Source organism: Telopea speciosissima, chromosome 4 (genome assembly GCF_018873765.1).
Source record: "Telopea speciosissima isolate NSW1024214 ecotype Mountain lineage chromosome 4, Tspe_v1, whole genome shotgun sequence".
NCBI lineage: Eukaryota > Viridiplantae > Streptophyta > Magnoliopsida > Proteales > Proteaceae > Telopea > Telopea speciosissima.
In genome coordinates, this window is record NC_057919.1 from 63,001,437 (window position 1) to 63,014,616 (window position 13,180).

The following is a 13,180-nucleotide window of genomic DNA, read 5'->3' on the forward strand; positions in this document are numbered from 1 at the left end:
TGCTTATAGATAAGATCATATTTTCTAAAAACAATATAGACCAAATGTGAGACTCCATCACAATGACCAATTCTAAGAATGGTATAAACCAACTGTATGTTTTGATTGTTTCAAACTTCCTATAGCTTGCTTCTTCAATTCTGTTGACTTCTAGTTCTATGTTGATTTTTGATGACTTGATGTGACTTAATATTGATTTTTTATGACTTGATGTGACTTAATGTGGATTTTTGATGACTTGATGTAGCTTAATGTTGACTTTCGACAACTTGATGTGGCGTAATGTTGACTTTTGATGACTTGATGTGGCCTAATGTTGACTTTTGATGATATAAGATATACTTTGTAACATACTAAATAATGTTAGAAAAGAAGGGAAATAAAAAATAACATTTGAGCGCCTTGGTCGCCTAGGCGGGCACCTTGTCGCCTAAGCGCTTAGGCATCCCTCCACCGCCTTGGCCGCCTTGCCACCTTGACAACTATGTGCTCCACCAAACTCACATGCATCACAGACTAATAAAACTGATCCAATGACTGACCAATTGCAGATCCCCTCAAAGACCAGAAATTTAAAAAGACAACTGATAAAGTCTGCAGAAAGTTAAACAAATAACAAAAGATCGGATAACATACTAAATGTCTCGGACAATTGGTGGAGTATGCTTAAAATTTGCAACTCCTAGAAGGTATTGTTGATTGAGTTGATCATGGGCATGTAGAAAGAATGACACCCAGCACTAGTCATTTTGACTTCCTTCAGATTACCATGCTATTAGTAAATCACTGCATTGGCCAACTCATATTAGAAAAACAACCCCATAAATACAGGTAGAAGTCGTGACTAGTCACAATTTCATCTTTCAATAATGCATCCATGGTCTATCATCACCAATACCGCTGACTGGATGTGATTGATTATCAAATTATTTGATCGTTCATGTTGCCACTAGTATCCAAATCACCATCTTTTTGCCTGCCTACCAAAATTCCTCAAATTACCACCTCTGTCTTTCACTCTTTGACCACCATAATCACCACCTTGAGATCTTCTGTCATTTCCATAAGAATCTCGAAAAGAACTGTCAAGATTGGCATTTCCTCTTCTATTAGTATTGGATCTGAACCGTGTATCACCTGCTGAATCAAAATGGCCATATCCCCTGCTCAAATTACCACCTCTATCTTTCACTCTTTGACCACCATAATCACCACCTTGAGACCTTCGGTCATTCCCATAAGAATCTCGAAAAGAACTGTCAAGATTGGCATTTCCTCTTCTATTAGCATTGGATCTGAACCGTGTATCACCTGCCGAATCAAAATGGTCATATCCCCTGGATCCTCTTCTATTAGGACCACCTCTATTTCCTGCCATCTTATTTTTAGAAGAATGTAGATCACCATCAGATTCTGGACCAAATTCATCTTCAGAACCATAACTTCCTGTTCTCCTAAGATCCCATTTGTTCCTTTTACTACTATTGGATTTGAAACTGCGATCTGCATTATCATCAGAATCAGAATCAAGGTTTAGTTCATCATCTGAGCCAAAAGTTTTTCCCCTGTATGGACCATTTCCCCCTCTACCTCTATTTATATGTCTAGAGTCCATAACATGACTTGATTTCCAGTTGGGATGAACAGAAGGTTCTTCGTCTGAATCTTGCTCAGTATCCTCAGTGTTGGTGAAAGCTGCTCTTCCTCGCATTGGCCTTGCTGGCTTACTGTATCTAGATGAATTGTTCCCAGGACGAGCATGGGAATGATTGGAACCATCAAAACCTTCAGATTCTGAGTATCCTTCAACCTCTGAAAAATCCTTTGAAGAACTTTCCAGTATTGAATTGTTATCAGGTGTGTCCAGCTCATAAGAATCCACATCATCATCCTCTTCATCATCAAAGTCATCAAATCCCCTCCCCGCCTTTGTCTGGGGAGGTTCAGAGTATCTGCCTCTCTCATGGGCTTTTAGGATTTTGCCGGTTTCGAACGAATCGTCCTCAAACTCACTCAAATTTCCTCCTTGAGCCCGACCATGTGAAGAATCTTCATTCATTCTGGGGGGATCTGCAAACTCAAAAGCAGCAACATCGGCACCATCTGATTCATTGTCATCGAAATCAAAGTTCCAGTCACTAGAAGTCCCAGGCATACGACCAACCCTCTCCAATCCTCTCCTCTGACCAGTAGGCCTTGCCTGCATTTGGTTGTCTGTAAATTCATCAGGTGGACGCTTGTGCTCACAATGAAAGCACGCCATATTTCGTCTATAATTCAAGAAGTTACACCTGCAGAAACATAGAAGCAACAATCATAAAAGTTTCATAGGAACTTGAAATCAAGTAGCTGAGTGTACCGCGGGGTTGAAGAAGCATCTATAGTCAGATTATTAGAGGCCTTAATTCCTGTATCTGAAGTCAATATCACGCAAGTTCAACATCCAGTATTCATAGGTTTTCAACCACAGGACCTCCAAGCTGAAAATTCACTACCATTGGTTTGGTAAAAAATATCCACCCCCCCCCCCCCAAAAGAAATCTGGTCAATGGTCCATAAAAGAAGTCTGCAGAAATGCTTTTGACCATCCAACATCGTAAGCCCTCACACACACACACACACACACATATATATATACACAAAGAGAGAGAGAGATTACCCAGGACACTCCCACTCTCCAGGAAGCAGCTGCCTCTTTGGGCGCTTGGCATCACATTGCAAGCATACGGTGTTCTTTGCGAAATTCATGAAGTCGCACCTGCGATCAATATCATCCAAATGACAATTTAGAAAGAAAACCTCAAGTTCCAAAAATCACACATTTCATTTGCTACAAACAAATTAGCATTCACAGAAATCAAGTACACCTGCCAAAAAAATTCATGAACCATCTCTACAATTACTTATAAGAAAAAAAAAAATTTTAAGTACTCTAAGGATGGTTCACAAAACCATTATACTGGGGTTCATGCAGGCACGATATGACCCACAGTTCAATTCATCCACCTAGAGGGCGAGTGCTAGATTGACCACTTGGGATAACCATGATCATCAAAACTCTGAAGTCTTCTCTTCTGGACGGACAAACACACTACAGTAATGGTCAAGGAAAGGCACAAATCGACATATAGCAGATAATTAAGACCATCCTGCCTAGAACTACCTTTAGTCGGTCGGGTGGGAGGGAGGGGCGAGGGGGGGGGGGGGGAGGATCATCTGAATTAAATAATGAGGTTTATTAGTAGCATATGCTTTACATGCAAGTTATCTAATACAACAAAGTCCTCAGGTATACTTGATAAGCATCTTCTCTTCCTCAAAACTAAAAGGAAACAGCGGGAGAAATGATAGAAAAAAAAACTGTATTCATATAGAACAAAGTTAAACTTACTTGGGACAGAGCCAGTCCCCTTTTTTCATCTCAATGTCATCACGGCCTACTCGTTTCTTTGGAGGGGGTGGCGGTTGCTTCACTTTTAGAGGGGGTTTCTTTGTTACAGGTGGTGGAAGATTTGGATCTATTGGAACCGCACTCAACTTGACAACCTCGTGAAGCAGCTTACGGACCACTGTTTTCACAGATTTCAATTTTAGCAGAGATTTATTCTCAACTGTCCCCTTCACGGGATCAAAGCCAAAGGTCAATAAGATACGCATGACATCAAGAGTCCGTGCCTCATCTTCTTTACGTGCTAGCAGATATGCTTTGTCGCAAGAGCTTCTTAGACTGCAGGAGCTACAGACCTGAAAATGTATATACGATCATTCACAAGAAGCAAAATTTATTTGTATGCACGAAACTAAAGTAGGGTAGGAAAAAGCATAGATAGATCAACCTAAGCAGGAGAGTAGAGAACCATCCAGGACACATGATGCACATGAAGTTCTTTTCTTTGCTTTTTTCTTTTTTCTTTTTTCTTTACTCTTCCCTTTTTGAGGGGAAGAGAGAGAGATTTATTCTTCCACCTTGCACCAAATAAATCCACCTGATAGATTTCTGATGTCCAGAATCAACTATAAAAATGACTAACTATTTAATATTCATGTTTTCATGTGAAATTCACTTGGGAGACATTGTCTCAGCCTTTCAAGAAGCATTGGTACACCAGATTCCATTATAGGGGAATTGAAGGCATAACCAATCATGTAACTGCTTAGATATTGGTCTGAGATGTATCATAAATTGCTGTTAGTATTGTTGTCTTAGTATGTTCCCAAATCCCAGCAAGTTTTGTAATCTATTGATGCTTTCTTATATCAATAAATTGTTGTTCATTAAATATATAAATCTTCATGGGAAGTTTGAAAATATAATAAAAATACCATAAACTCAACAGGATGGATGTTATGGATCTAATCAAACCAATTTTCGACAATAAGATCTCACACAAAAGACCATTCAATGGTAGGGCCCAGCACCACTGCATGAGAGAGAGAGAGATGCATGTGTCTCGTATTTGCCTAAAATACACATGATTTTGTGATGCAGTTAAATCACCCAAATCATGGGTTTATTTTAATGGAAATAAGCCAAGAGTTGGGTTATGTATGTGTTGGGCCTTTGATCCCATGTGTTTTCATTGTAATAGGTCACTTTAATGGGCCCGTAATATGGGCAGAGGCTAGGCACACGGGATTAGTTAAGTAAGTGACTTTATATTTTTATTTTAACTATTATTAAGTGTTTTAGTTAGGCTGGTAGGATTCTATAAGTCTAGTCCTGTTTTGAGTTAGTTTCCTTTATTATTTCAGTTTCCTAGTTTATATTACCTAATTAGGTAAGGATTAGATTAGGCCATCTTTTAGTGTTTGAGTCTATTTTTGAGTTTTCTATATAAGTTTGTAAGGGGGTCCATAGTTGTCAAGGCGCTAAGCGATCCAAGGCGTTCGAGGTCCTCCCTAAGCGCTTAGGCGGCCCAAATCGCATTCTAGTATTATTTTTTTAATATATTAGTTATATGTGTGAAACAATCAAAACACACATTTGGTTTATATGGTCTTGGAATTGATCATTTTCAGGTATACCTAGTCTCATATTTGGTTAATATTGTTCTTAGAAAATATGATGTTATCAATAAGTAATTAACCTGCTCTCGATTTAGAGAAATGTTCTTGTTCTCTAAGAATTTGATTGATCAAATTATTTTATTTTTACATGAGACTTTTTGTATTAGGTAGAGCACAAAACCAACTTTCCAACAAATCCAAGATTGTTTAAATCTGATTTATATTGAAGGAGTTATGTTCCAATCAAACCTTATTTGATGTGCGTGAATGCTGTCAAGATCGCTCTGAATGAAAATATTTTTTTAGGTATCACAACAAATGAATATTTTACCATACTTTTGGTTTTTAACAATGTTTTACCATATTAAAATTTATGGAATTTTTAGATTTGAGAAAAAACCCATCATTAGAAAGTTGAAAATTTCATCTACCGCCAAACATCCAGTTTTGTTCTTAAATTGGGGGATTGACTTTTTATCCTTTTGGAATTTGATTTTTTAACTATTTTTATTGGATTCAAATAGAGGGGTATTTGCATATTTATGAATAATATCTTAAGTAAATGAAATTGGCATAAATAAGTGCCAGAACCTGGTTCGATACCAATTCAACCAATGCAAGGCGTCCTACAATAAGGCGGCAGCCACCTAGGCACCTAGAAATCCGCCTGGACGCCTAAGCGGCGGCTAGGCAACGCCTTGACAACTATGAGGGGGTCCAGCATTGTACATAAATTTTGATTAATGAAATGCTTTGTCTTTGCTGCCTATTGTTGAATGCTCCTTCCTTATGATTGATCAAGGCTGGTTGGTGTTTGATCCATCCAAACACCTTGCAGCGGGAAGCCTGGGTGCCCTCCTCTTTCCCTTACCCTTGTTCATCTTTCCTTCTTCTTGTCCTCCATTGATCAAGTAAGTAAAATCTTGTTTTCTGCAAATATTATATTCTGTCTGAGGATTCTATATGCAAGTGTTTTTTGTCGCATTAACTTTGATATTGGCAGATAAGGAGATATGACCAGCAGATATCCTCATCTTTTGAGGAGTTCTTCATTATACTAGAGAATACCTTCGGCCCAGAACTGTTGTTGATCGGGCCTGCTGATCTGGAGATAATTACTATATTCTGATTCTGCCCTTCGTTTCCAGAATTGATTTCCTTTCAATTCTAGTTGCTGGAATTGAGTTACCTATTCTGTTGGACGTTATTGCCGAGAGTTAAATTATAATATCAGTTTTGACTAGTATTATAATTCTGTTTCTGATTATTAATCTGATTTGTGGTTTGAGGAGTTCTTCATCATACTAAAGAATACCTTCGACCCAGACCTATTGCAGTATTGGAAGATAGTATTTATCTCCATAATTTCAGATCCAACCATTGGATCGATCTGAAACTTTCATCAAGGGTTCCTTACCTTAATAATAGAACTCGATCTAAGTTCTAATCTAATCTGACCATCTGATTTTGTCATGACTTTTTTTCCCTAATCTGGAATTTTATTCTCTGAGATTCGATTCAGTTTTGGTACTGTTTTAGTCCTCTAAACCAGTATTACATTATTTTGTTCCATCATTCTCCTTTGTTTCTTTCCACTTCCTTTTCCTAGCATGCAAAGAGTCTTGAAAGAAAAGTAAGACATTAAGGGGTACTGAAAAGATAACAAGGACCGCAAAACCAAAAAAAAGGCCACAAATAGAACAAATCTGTGATGTCACAGGATGAACTGTCAACAAAAAGCAGCTCTAAAGTCATTGAAATTAATCAGTACCTAAATAATAGCTCTGCCCAATATCCACTCCAAGCAAAATAAGATTATGTTCTGTATCAGGCAATCGAGGTTGCTAGGCAACACTTATCTCATGCAACTTCACCTCTCAAATTTATATCACACAGGTAAATAAAAGCTAGTAAGATATACCAAAGTTAGTGATGTCACAGGAATACATACATCTCCTTCATCAAGATGAACGTGCTTCCTCAGTAGCTTTCCAGAAAAAACCACTTTGGTGTCTGTACTAGGGCATCCATAACCAACAAGAATTTGAATGTCCTTCCTTGACAGTGACCTGAAACCTTTGCCAGATTAGAAATGGAAATATAAAAAATGCTGATTAAGCAACAAAGATTGTAAATTGGCTCTTTTGTTCTTCCGCTCATTCCTCTTTTTGAGGCTGTATCTGGGCGTGTATTAGCAATGGAAAATTTCAAATGCTGATTAGGTAACAAAGATTGTAAATATGCTCTTTTGTTCTTCCGCTCTTTCCTCTTCTTGAGGCTGTATCTGGGCGTGTATGCATTTCCTTTTGGGGGAGGGGGAGAGGGAGATTCTTTATTTTCATTCTCGTAATCATGTTTGATTGACTCAACCCTTTGTGCCATAATTCAGCCGACTTAACAACTTTTAGCAATTAGATATAAATGATTTTTGGAGCCAAGGTTTTGCATTGATAAATATGTGAACTCCATGTAAAAATAATGTTTCTTTGAGTTCCAATTAGATATTTGCAGTGAACCAAACGCCCCTTGTTTCATTTACAACAAAAAATTCATATACAGTTAAGGGAATTGCAGGCAGAATGGGTAAAAAAAAAAAGTATGCGAAACTACAAACCAAGAAAAAATATCTGAAACATTAATCACAGTATAAGGTAGCAAAGGACGGGGGGTGGAAGAAATACAGACCTCAAGATGTCAAAACGGTCGCGACCAAAGTTGAGGCAAGCAGTGCGGACGGTGGTCCAGTCCCTAGTAAAATCACAACCTTCCTCCGCAAAATCAGATGGATCAATGGAAAGACCCTGAAGGAGTCCATCCTCATCCTTCCTCCGATGATCAAAGTAGTTCTGCTGGACCATCCGTTCCATCAATTCGATCCATTCTGGCCAAGGATGAACAAGTTCAACTTCTTTCTTGAACAAATTATCTTCCTTCTTCACTGCTGCATCCGTCTCCGAATTCAAATTCGAATCAGCAGCTGCTGAAACATCGAGCCGGTAAGCCCCCTCCTCTTCGTTCTTCTTTTTCTTCGTTTCTCTCCAAGCGCGAATCCTCTGCAATGCCTCGTCTTTGCCACTTCTCTCTTTCTCAATGGCGTCGATTTGATCGAATACGAAGCTCATTCGAGCCGAAAGGCTCGTTTTAGGGTCAGGATCTTTTGGGAGTTCCGTCTCGGATTGTAGAAGAGAAGACGACTGAGAAGTTGAGAAGGATTCGATGCTGCGGCCATGACTGAAACAGGAAGTTCGAGTTTTTCTTATTAGAGAGAGAGTCCACAAATGGATAGTAGAAGGGTTCCTCAGGGAGAAATTCCGGCGAATAAGAAAAGAGAAAAGCGTTACAGCCATGAGAGTGACCGAGAGGTTACACTTCTCTAAAACCCTCCTCCGCCATTCGACGCGAGCGAGAGGTAGAAGAAAACGTGGAAGAAGAGCTTAAACCCTTCAGATTGACCAACACTCACAAATCACAAATCAGGTGCCAAGTTGGACCGGAACCTGCCAGAAACCGACCCGCAAATTCGAAACAAGTTTGTAAAAAACAAAAAAAAACTTACAAATTGGAAAAAGGTCCCACCGAGAATTGAACTCGGGTTACTAGATTCAGAGTCTAATGTCCTAACCGCTAGACCATGGGACCAGATGTGCATATAATACAAAACTTATCTAAATTATATTATTTTCAAAAGTAGTACAAAAAAGTATAAAAAAGTACGCTAGAAGAAGGGCTTGAACCTTCGACCTTGTGGTTAACAGCCACACGCTCTAACCAACTGAGCTACTCCAGCTGATACTATATGATACAAGAAAAATATTTAATAAACAAGATTTTAAGCCTGATACAAACAAGTACTTTTGTAAATAATCTATATGAACCACTAACATCTTTTTTAGTAAGTTCCAAAATATTACTCATTATTAATGCAAGAAAAGTGAAGAAATGTTGGTGAAAATACACCATCTGTCCATCACTGGCTTCTAATAAGTCAATTATTTTTGCTTTAACGCTATATTTGGATGCCCAAAAAATAAAAAAAGTAATGAGACAAAAATCATGATGATATGCAATGACTGATATTTGTGTCTCTGTCTCCTTAAATTCTTTCTTTTCTTGACTTCCAAACATAGCCATATAAAAACTACCCACAAAAAAAATTATTGAAAACGGAATGGATTTTCTTCCTATCACACTAAGCCTAGTGAAGTATAAAGTTTCACTATTTGCCACTTGGCAGTACTTGGGTTAGTTTATGCAATAAAGGATCCCACATACATCTCAATGACCAAATTTTAGTCTAAAGTTAAGTAAGAGAAGTTGCTCAAACTCTTGTTTTAATAAAATTACCAAAAATCCATCACTCTATTGCATGAACTAACCCATGTATTGCCATGTGGCAAATAGTGAAGATTTATACTTCACTATTGTTCTTCAAAACCATCGGAGAAGGCAACCCAGTGGAATCACATAAGAACGATACCGGACCAATTAGGGTTCTTAAGAAATCTCCCAAAAATCACAAAACATGATCATGCCAGTGGAATCACAGAAGAACAATACTAGACCAGTTGGCAGTTAGGGTTCTTAAAAAATCCCCCCAAAATCACAAAACGTGATCATATCAGTGAAATCCTAGAAGAACGATACCAAGACCAGTTAGAGTTCTTAAGAAATCCCCAAAAAATCGCAAAGCATGATACAACCCAGTGAAAATCGCAGAAGAACGATACCAGACCAATTAGGGTTCATACCAGTGAGGTGAGGTGGAGATTTTTTCAAGCAATAGAGTTATTTTTATCACTAGAGATATAGAAGAAAGCAATCGTGCAAGCTCCAAGCCAACAGAGGAGATCTGGTTTCGTTCTTTAACTTCACTGAATCGCAGGGGAAGGAGTTGTCGAACGAAGGAATGGAGGAGAAATGAGGATTTCAAAATCCAATTTGGGGTTTCTTTCGAGCTTCATCGGGTGTAATTTTAGATCCGACAAACAAAATGGGTCTGAAAAACTCAAATGGGGCAAATTCATATCAACTGCACGATTCTCAAATGCTAGGTGTTACTCTCTCGAGGATTAAAATCCTCTGTAGTGTGGGCATATGGTGGTGCAATGCAGTGTGGTGCGAGCTTGATGCAAAACAGTTATTTTTTCTTCTTTTCTTTCTTCTAGGGATCGGCACCATTGAATGTCGCATCTTCCACGTGTCGAGCTCTCAGGCCCTTACTGCAGTGCACCGCCAAATTAGGGCATTGCAAAAGATTTTGTCCTCTCTCAAGAACCGACACTGCCAGATGCGGGACTGGAGATGATTTTATGGTTGTTTAGGAATGTGATTTAAACATGGAAAACATTACCATTTCCTAGGTTCTAAGGGGCCTTTGTTCTCTTGGTCAAATAAGAGGAAAAATTCTAACCTAGTTATGGCTAGCATTGGTAAAGGCTTTGATTATAGTGAGCTTTTGTGTTGTTTTAGCTATTTAGATGTTTGTCGGCATGCTATGATTGGATCTTATCACACTCCCCTTGTTGTGAATTTTATTTCTCCCCAATGGAGGTGCCCTAGTAGCTTCAAGTTTGAGGCTAAATGGGAGGACCACCCTGAGATTAATCAAATAATTTCAAGTGCTTCGCAATCTAATTCCGGGGGGTCCCCTATGTTCCAATTTTCTCATAAAATGAAGCACTGCTCTAAATGTTTAAAAAAATGGAGTAGGAAAGAATTTGGTAATGCTAGTTTGGAGATTTGCAAAGTTAAAGAGGAGCTGGATTAGGTGCAATCCCACCCCTCCAGAGCCTTTTTGGCTGCTTTAAACTTGAGTCTCTCCTTCATCAAGAGGAGCTCTACTGGGCCCATAGATCTCGGGTTAAGTGGCTAAAGGCTGGAGATAGAAATACACATTTTTTCCACACTTCTACATCTCGTAGAAGGTTTGTCAACTGTATTACTATGCTTTGTACTAGTTCTAGCCACTGGATTGAGGATCGTCCTAGCCTTGCATCTCATATTGTCTCACATTTTACGGCTCTATTTTCTAGCTCGAATCCTGTGGGTATGGATGACTTCCTTGAATGTGTTTCTCCTAGAATTTCAGTTGGGCAAAATAATCTCTTGTGTGGACCTTTTACTGAACTGGAAGTTAAGGCTGCTGTTTTTTAGGTATAAGCTCCGGGCCTTGATGGCCTCCCTAGCAAGTTTTTCCAAACCCATTGGGTTGTTGTGGGGCCAACTGTTGTTGCAGTTGTGCAAAGGTTCTTTCATGCTCAGGGATTTTAACAAAACAGCAATCATTTTCATCCCTAAACAAAAGAACCCTATGGAGATTACCCATTTTCGGCCTATTAGCTTGTGTTCTATTATCTACAAGATCATTGCTAAGTGTTAAGTTAATCACCTTAAACCCCTTCTCAATAGTTTGGTGAGCCCTTACCAAAGTGCCTTTATCCCTACTCGTGCTATTTCTGATAATATCTATGTTGTTCATGAAGTTTTGCACCAAATGCGCAAGAGTAAGAGTAAGAGTGGGTTTATGGCCCTTAAGCTTGACCTTAGTAAGGCCTATGATAAGGTTGAATGGACTTTTCTTGAGAGGGTGCTTTTGAAAATGGGTTTTTCTTCTATTTTGGGTTAGCTGGATTATGCAATGTGTTTCCACTGTTGAATATTTTGTTAAACTCAATGGTGAAATCATTGGTTCTATTACACCTTCTAGGGGCCTCCGACAAGGATGCCCTCTCAACCCATATTTATTTATCCTCTATCAAGAAGCCCTCTCTTGTAGACTTATTAGAGCTGAGTAGTCTTACCTAATCTCTGGGGTTAGAACTAGCAGCACTGGTCCTAGGATATCTCACATTTTCTTTGCTGATGATTGCCTATTTTTCTCCGTGGCAAAAGAGCATGAATGTCAACAGATAAGATTTGCTATACAGAATTACTGTTTGGTTTTTGGTCAGGAGCTTAATCTAAGAAAATCTAGTGTTTGTTTTAGCCCATGTACTTCTATATCTGTTAGAACTGCTATTTCATCTATTTTGGGTATTCAAGAGGTCTTGATGCATGGTAAGTACTTGGGACTCCCTTCTGAACTAGGCAAAAACAAGAAAATTTTGTTCTCCTCAATTCTTGAGAGGGTTCGTACCAAATTAGCTGGGTGGAAGAACAATTTTTTATCTGCTGCTGGTAAAGAAATGTTAATTAAATCTATAGTTTCTTGCCTTCCCTCTTATGCTATGTCTATCTTTCTCCTTCCCATGTCCATTTGTAATGATCTAAGCAAGGTTGTTCAAAGATTCTGGTCGAAGGATAGCGATGGAAAGTGTCTTTTGGGCTAAGTGGGCCCATTTATGCAAGAGCAAGTTTGATGGGGGCCTGGGGTTTCGTGACTTTAGATGCTTTAATGTTGCACTACTTGCTAGGCAGTGTTGGCGCATACTTAATAACCCTGAGGCCTTTTGGGTTAAGGTTTTGAAAGGGAAATATTTCCCTCATTGTTCTTTCCTTGGTGCTCCATCTAGAGGATCTCCCTCTTGGGCTTGGCATAGTATTCTAAAAGGTCAAGAGCTACTGTTGAAAGAGATCTGTAGGAGAATAGGGGATGGTAAGTCTACTTTGATTTTTTCAGACTCCTGGGTTCCTACTCTTGCTAATAGAAAGATTGTGAGTAGGCCTTCCAACAACTTGAATTCAGTTTCAGATCGTATTAATCCCCATAGTGTTTGTTGGAATGCTAAGCTGCTTAAAAAATGTTTTACTGCTCTTGAAGTCTCGGCTATAATGAATATTCCCTTAAGCATTTCTTCTAATTCTGACTCTTGGTTTGGTCTGCAGCCACTAACGGATCCTTTTCAGCTAGGTCTGCTTATTATTTGGCACTTTAGGTTCAAGATCTTGCGGCATCTTCAGGTGCTGGTTCTATACACAGGTTACTTTGGAAGCATCTTTGGAAACTCAAGAATACCCCTAAGCTTAAAGTCTTTCTTTGGAAATGTTGCTCAGATTTAGTAGTTATTAATCACTTGCTATATGCTAGACATATCTCCCCTAGCCCTTTGTGCCCTATCTATTTAAACTCTGAGGAAACTGTTGCACATGCTCTGTTCTATTGTGACTTTGCTTCTACCTGTTGGAGGCTATCTTCCTTTCGCCTTAACACTCATGGCCTTCAAGGTAGGACAAT

General features: G+C 38.9%; 1 protein-coding gene and 2 non-coding genes across 4 annotated transcripts; all 3 read right to left on the reverse strand.

Moving 5' to 3' along the window:
• Positions 1-731: 731 nt before the first annotated feature.
• LOC122657675 lies at positions 732-8,423 on the reverse strand. Of its 2 annotated transcripts, XM_043852454.1 has the most exons (6): positions 7,693-8,423; positions 6,959-7,076; positions 3,392-3,744; positions 2,660-2,758; positions 1,224-2,291; positions 732-1,049 (listed from the first exon to the last, which is right to left on the reverse strand). In XM_043852454.1, exons 1-6 carry the CDS (start codon positions 8,352-8,354, stop codon positions 962-964), a joined length of 2,388 nt encoding a protein of 795 aa, XP_043708389.1. In that variant the 5' UTR covers positions 8,355-8,423; the 3' UTR covers positions 732-961. The 2 variants fall into 2 exon arrangements, with proteins under 2 accessions (XP_043708389.1, XP_043708388.1); XM_043852453.1 differs by having other exon boundaries at positions 732-2,291; positions 7,693-8,421.
• A 151-nt stretch (positions 8,424-8,574) lies between these two features.
• Positions 8,575-8,646, reverse strand: TRNAQ-CUG. Its single transcript has one exon. It is a non-coding gene; the product is annotated as a tRNA-Gln (tRNA).
• Positions 8,647-8,720: 74 nt separating this feature from the next.
• On the reverse strand, positions 8,721-8,794 carry TRNAN-GUU. The gene has a single exon. It is a non-coding gene; the product is annotated as a tRNA-Asn (tRNA).
• Positions 8,795-13,180: the final 4,386 nt, after the last annotated feature.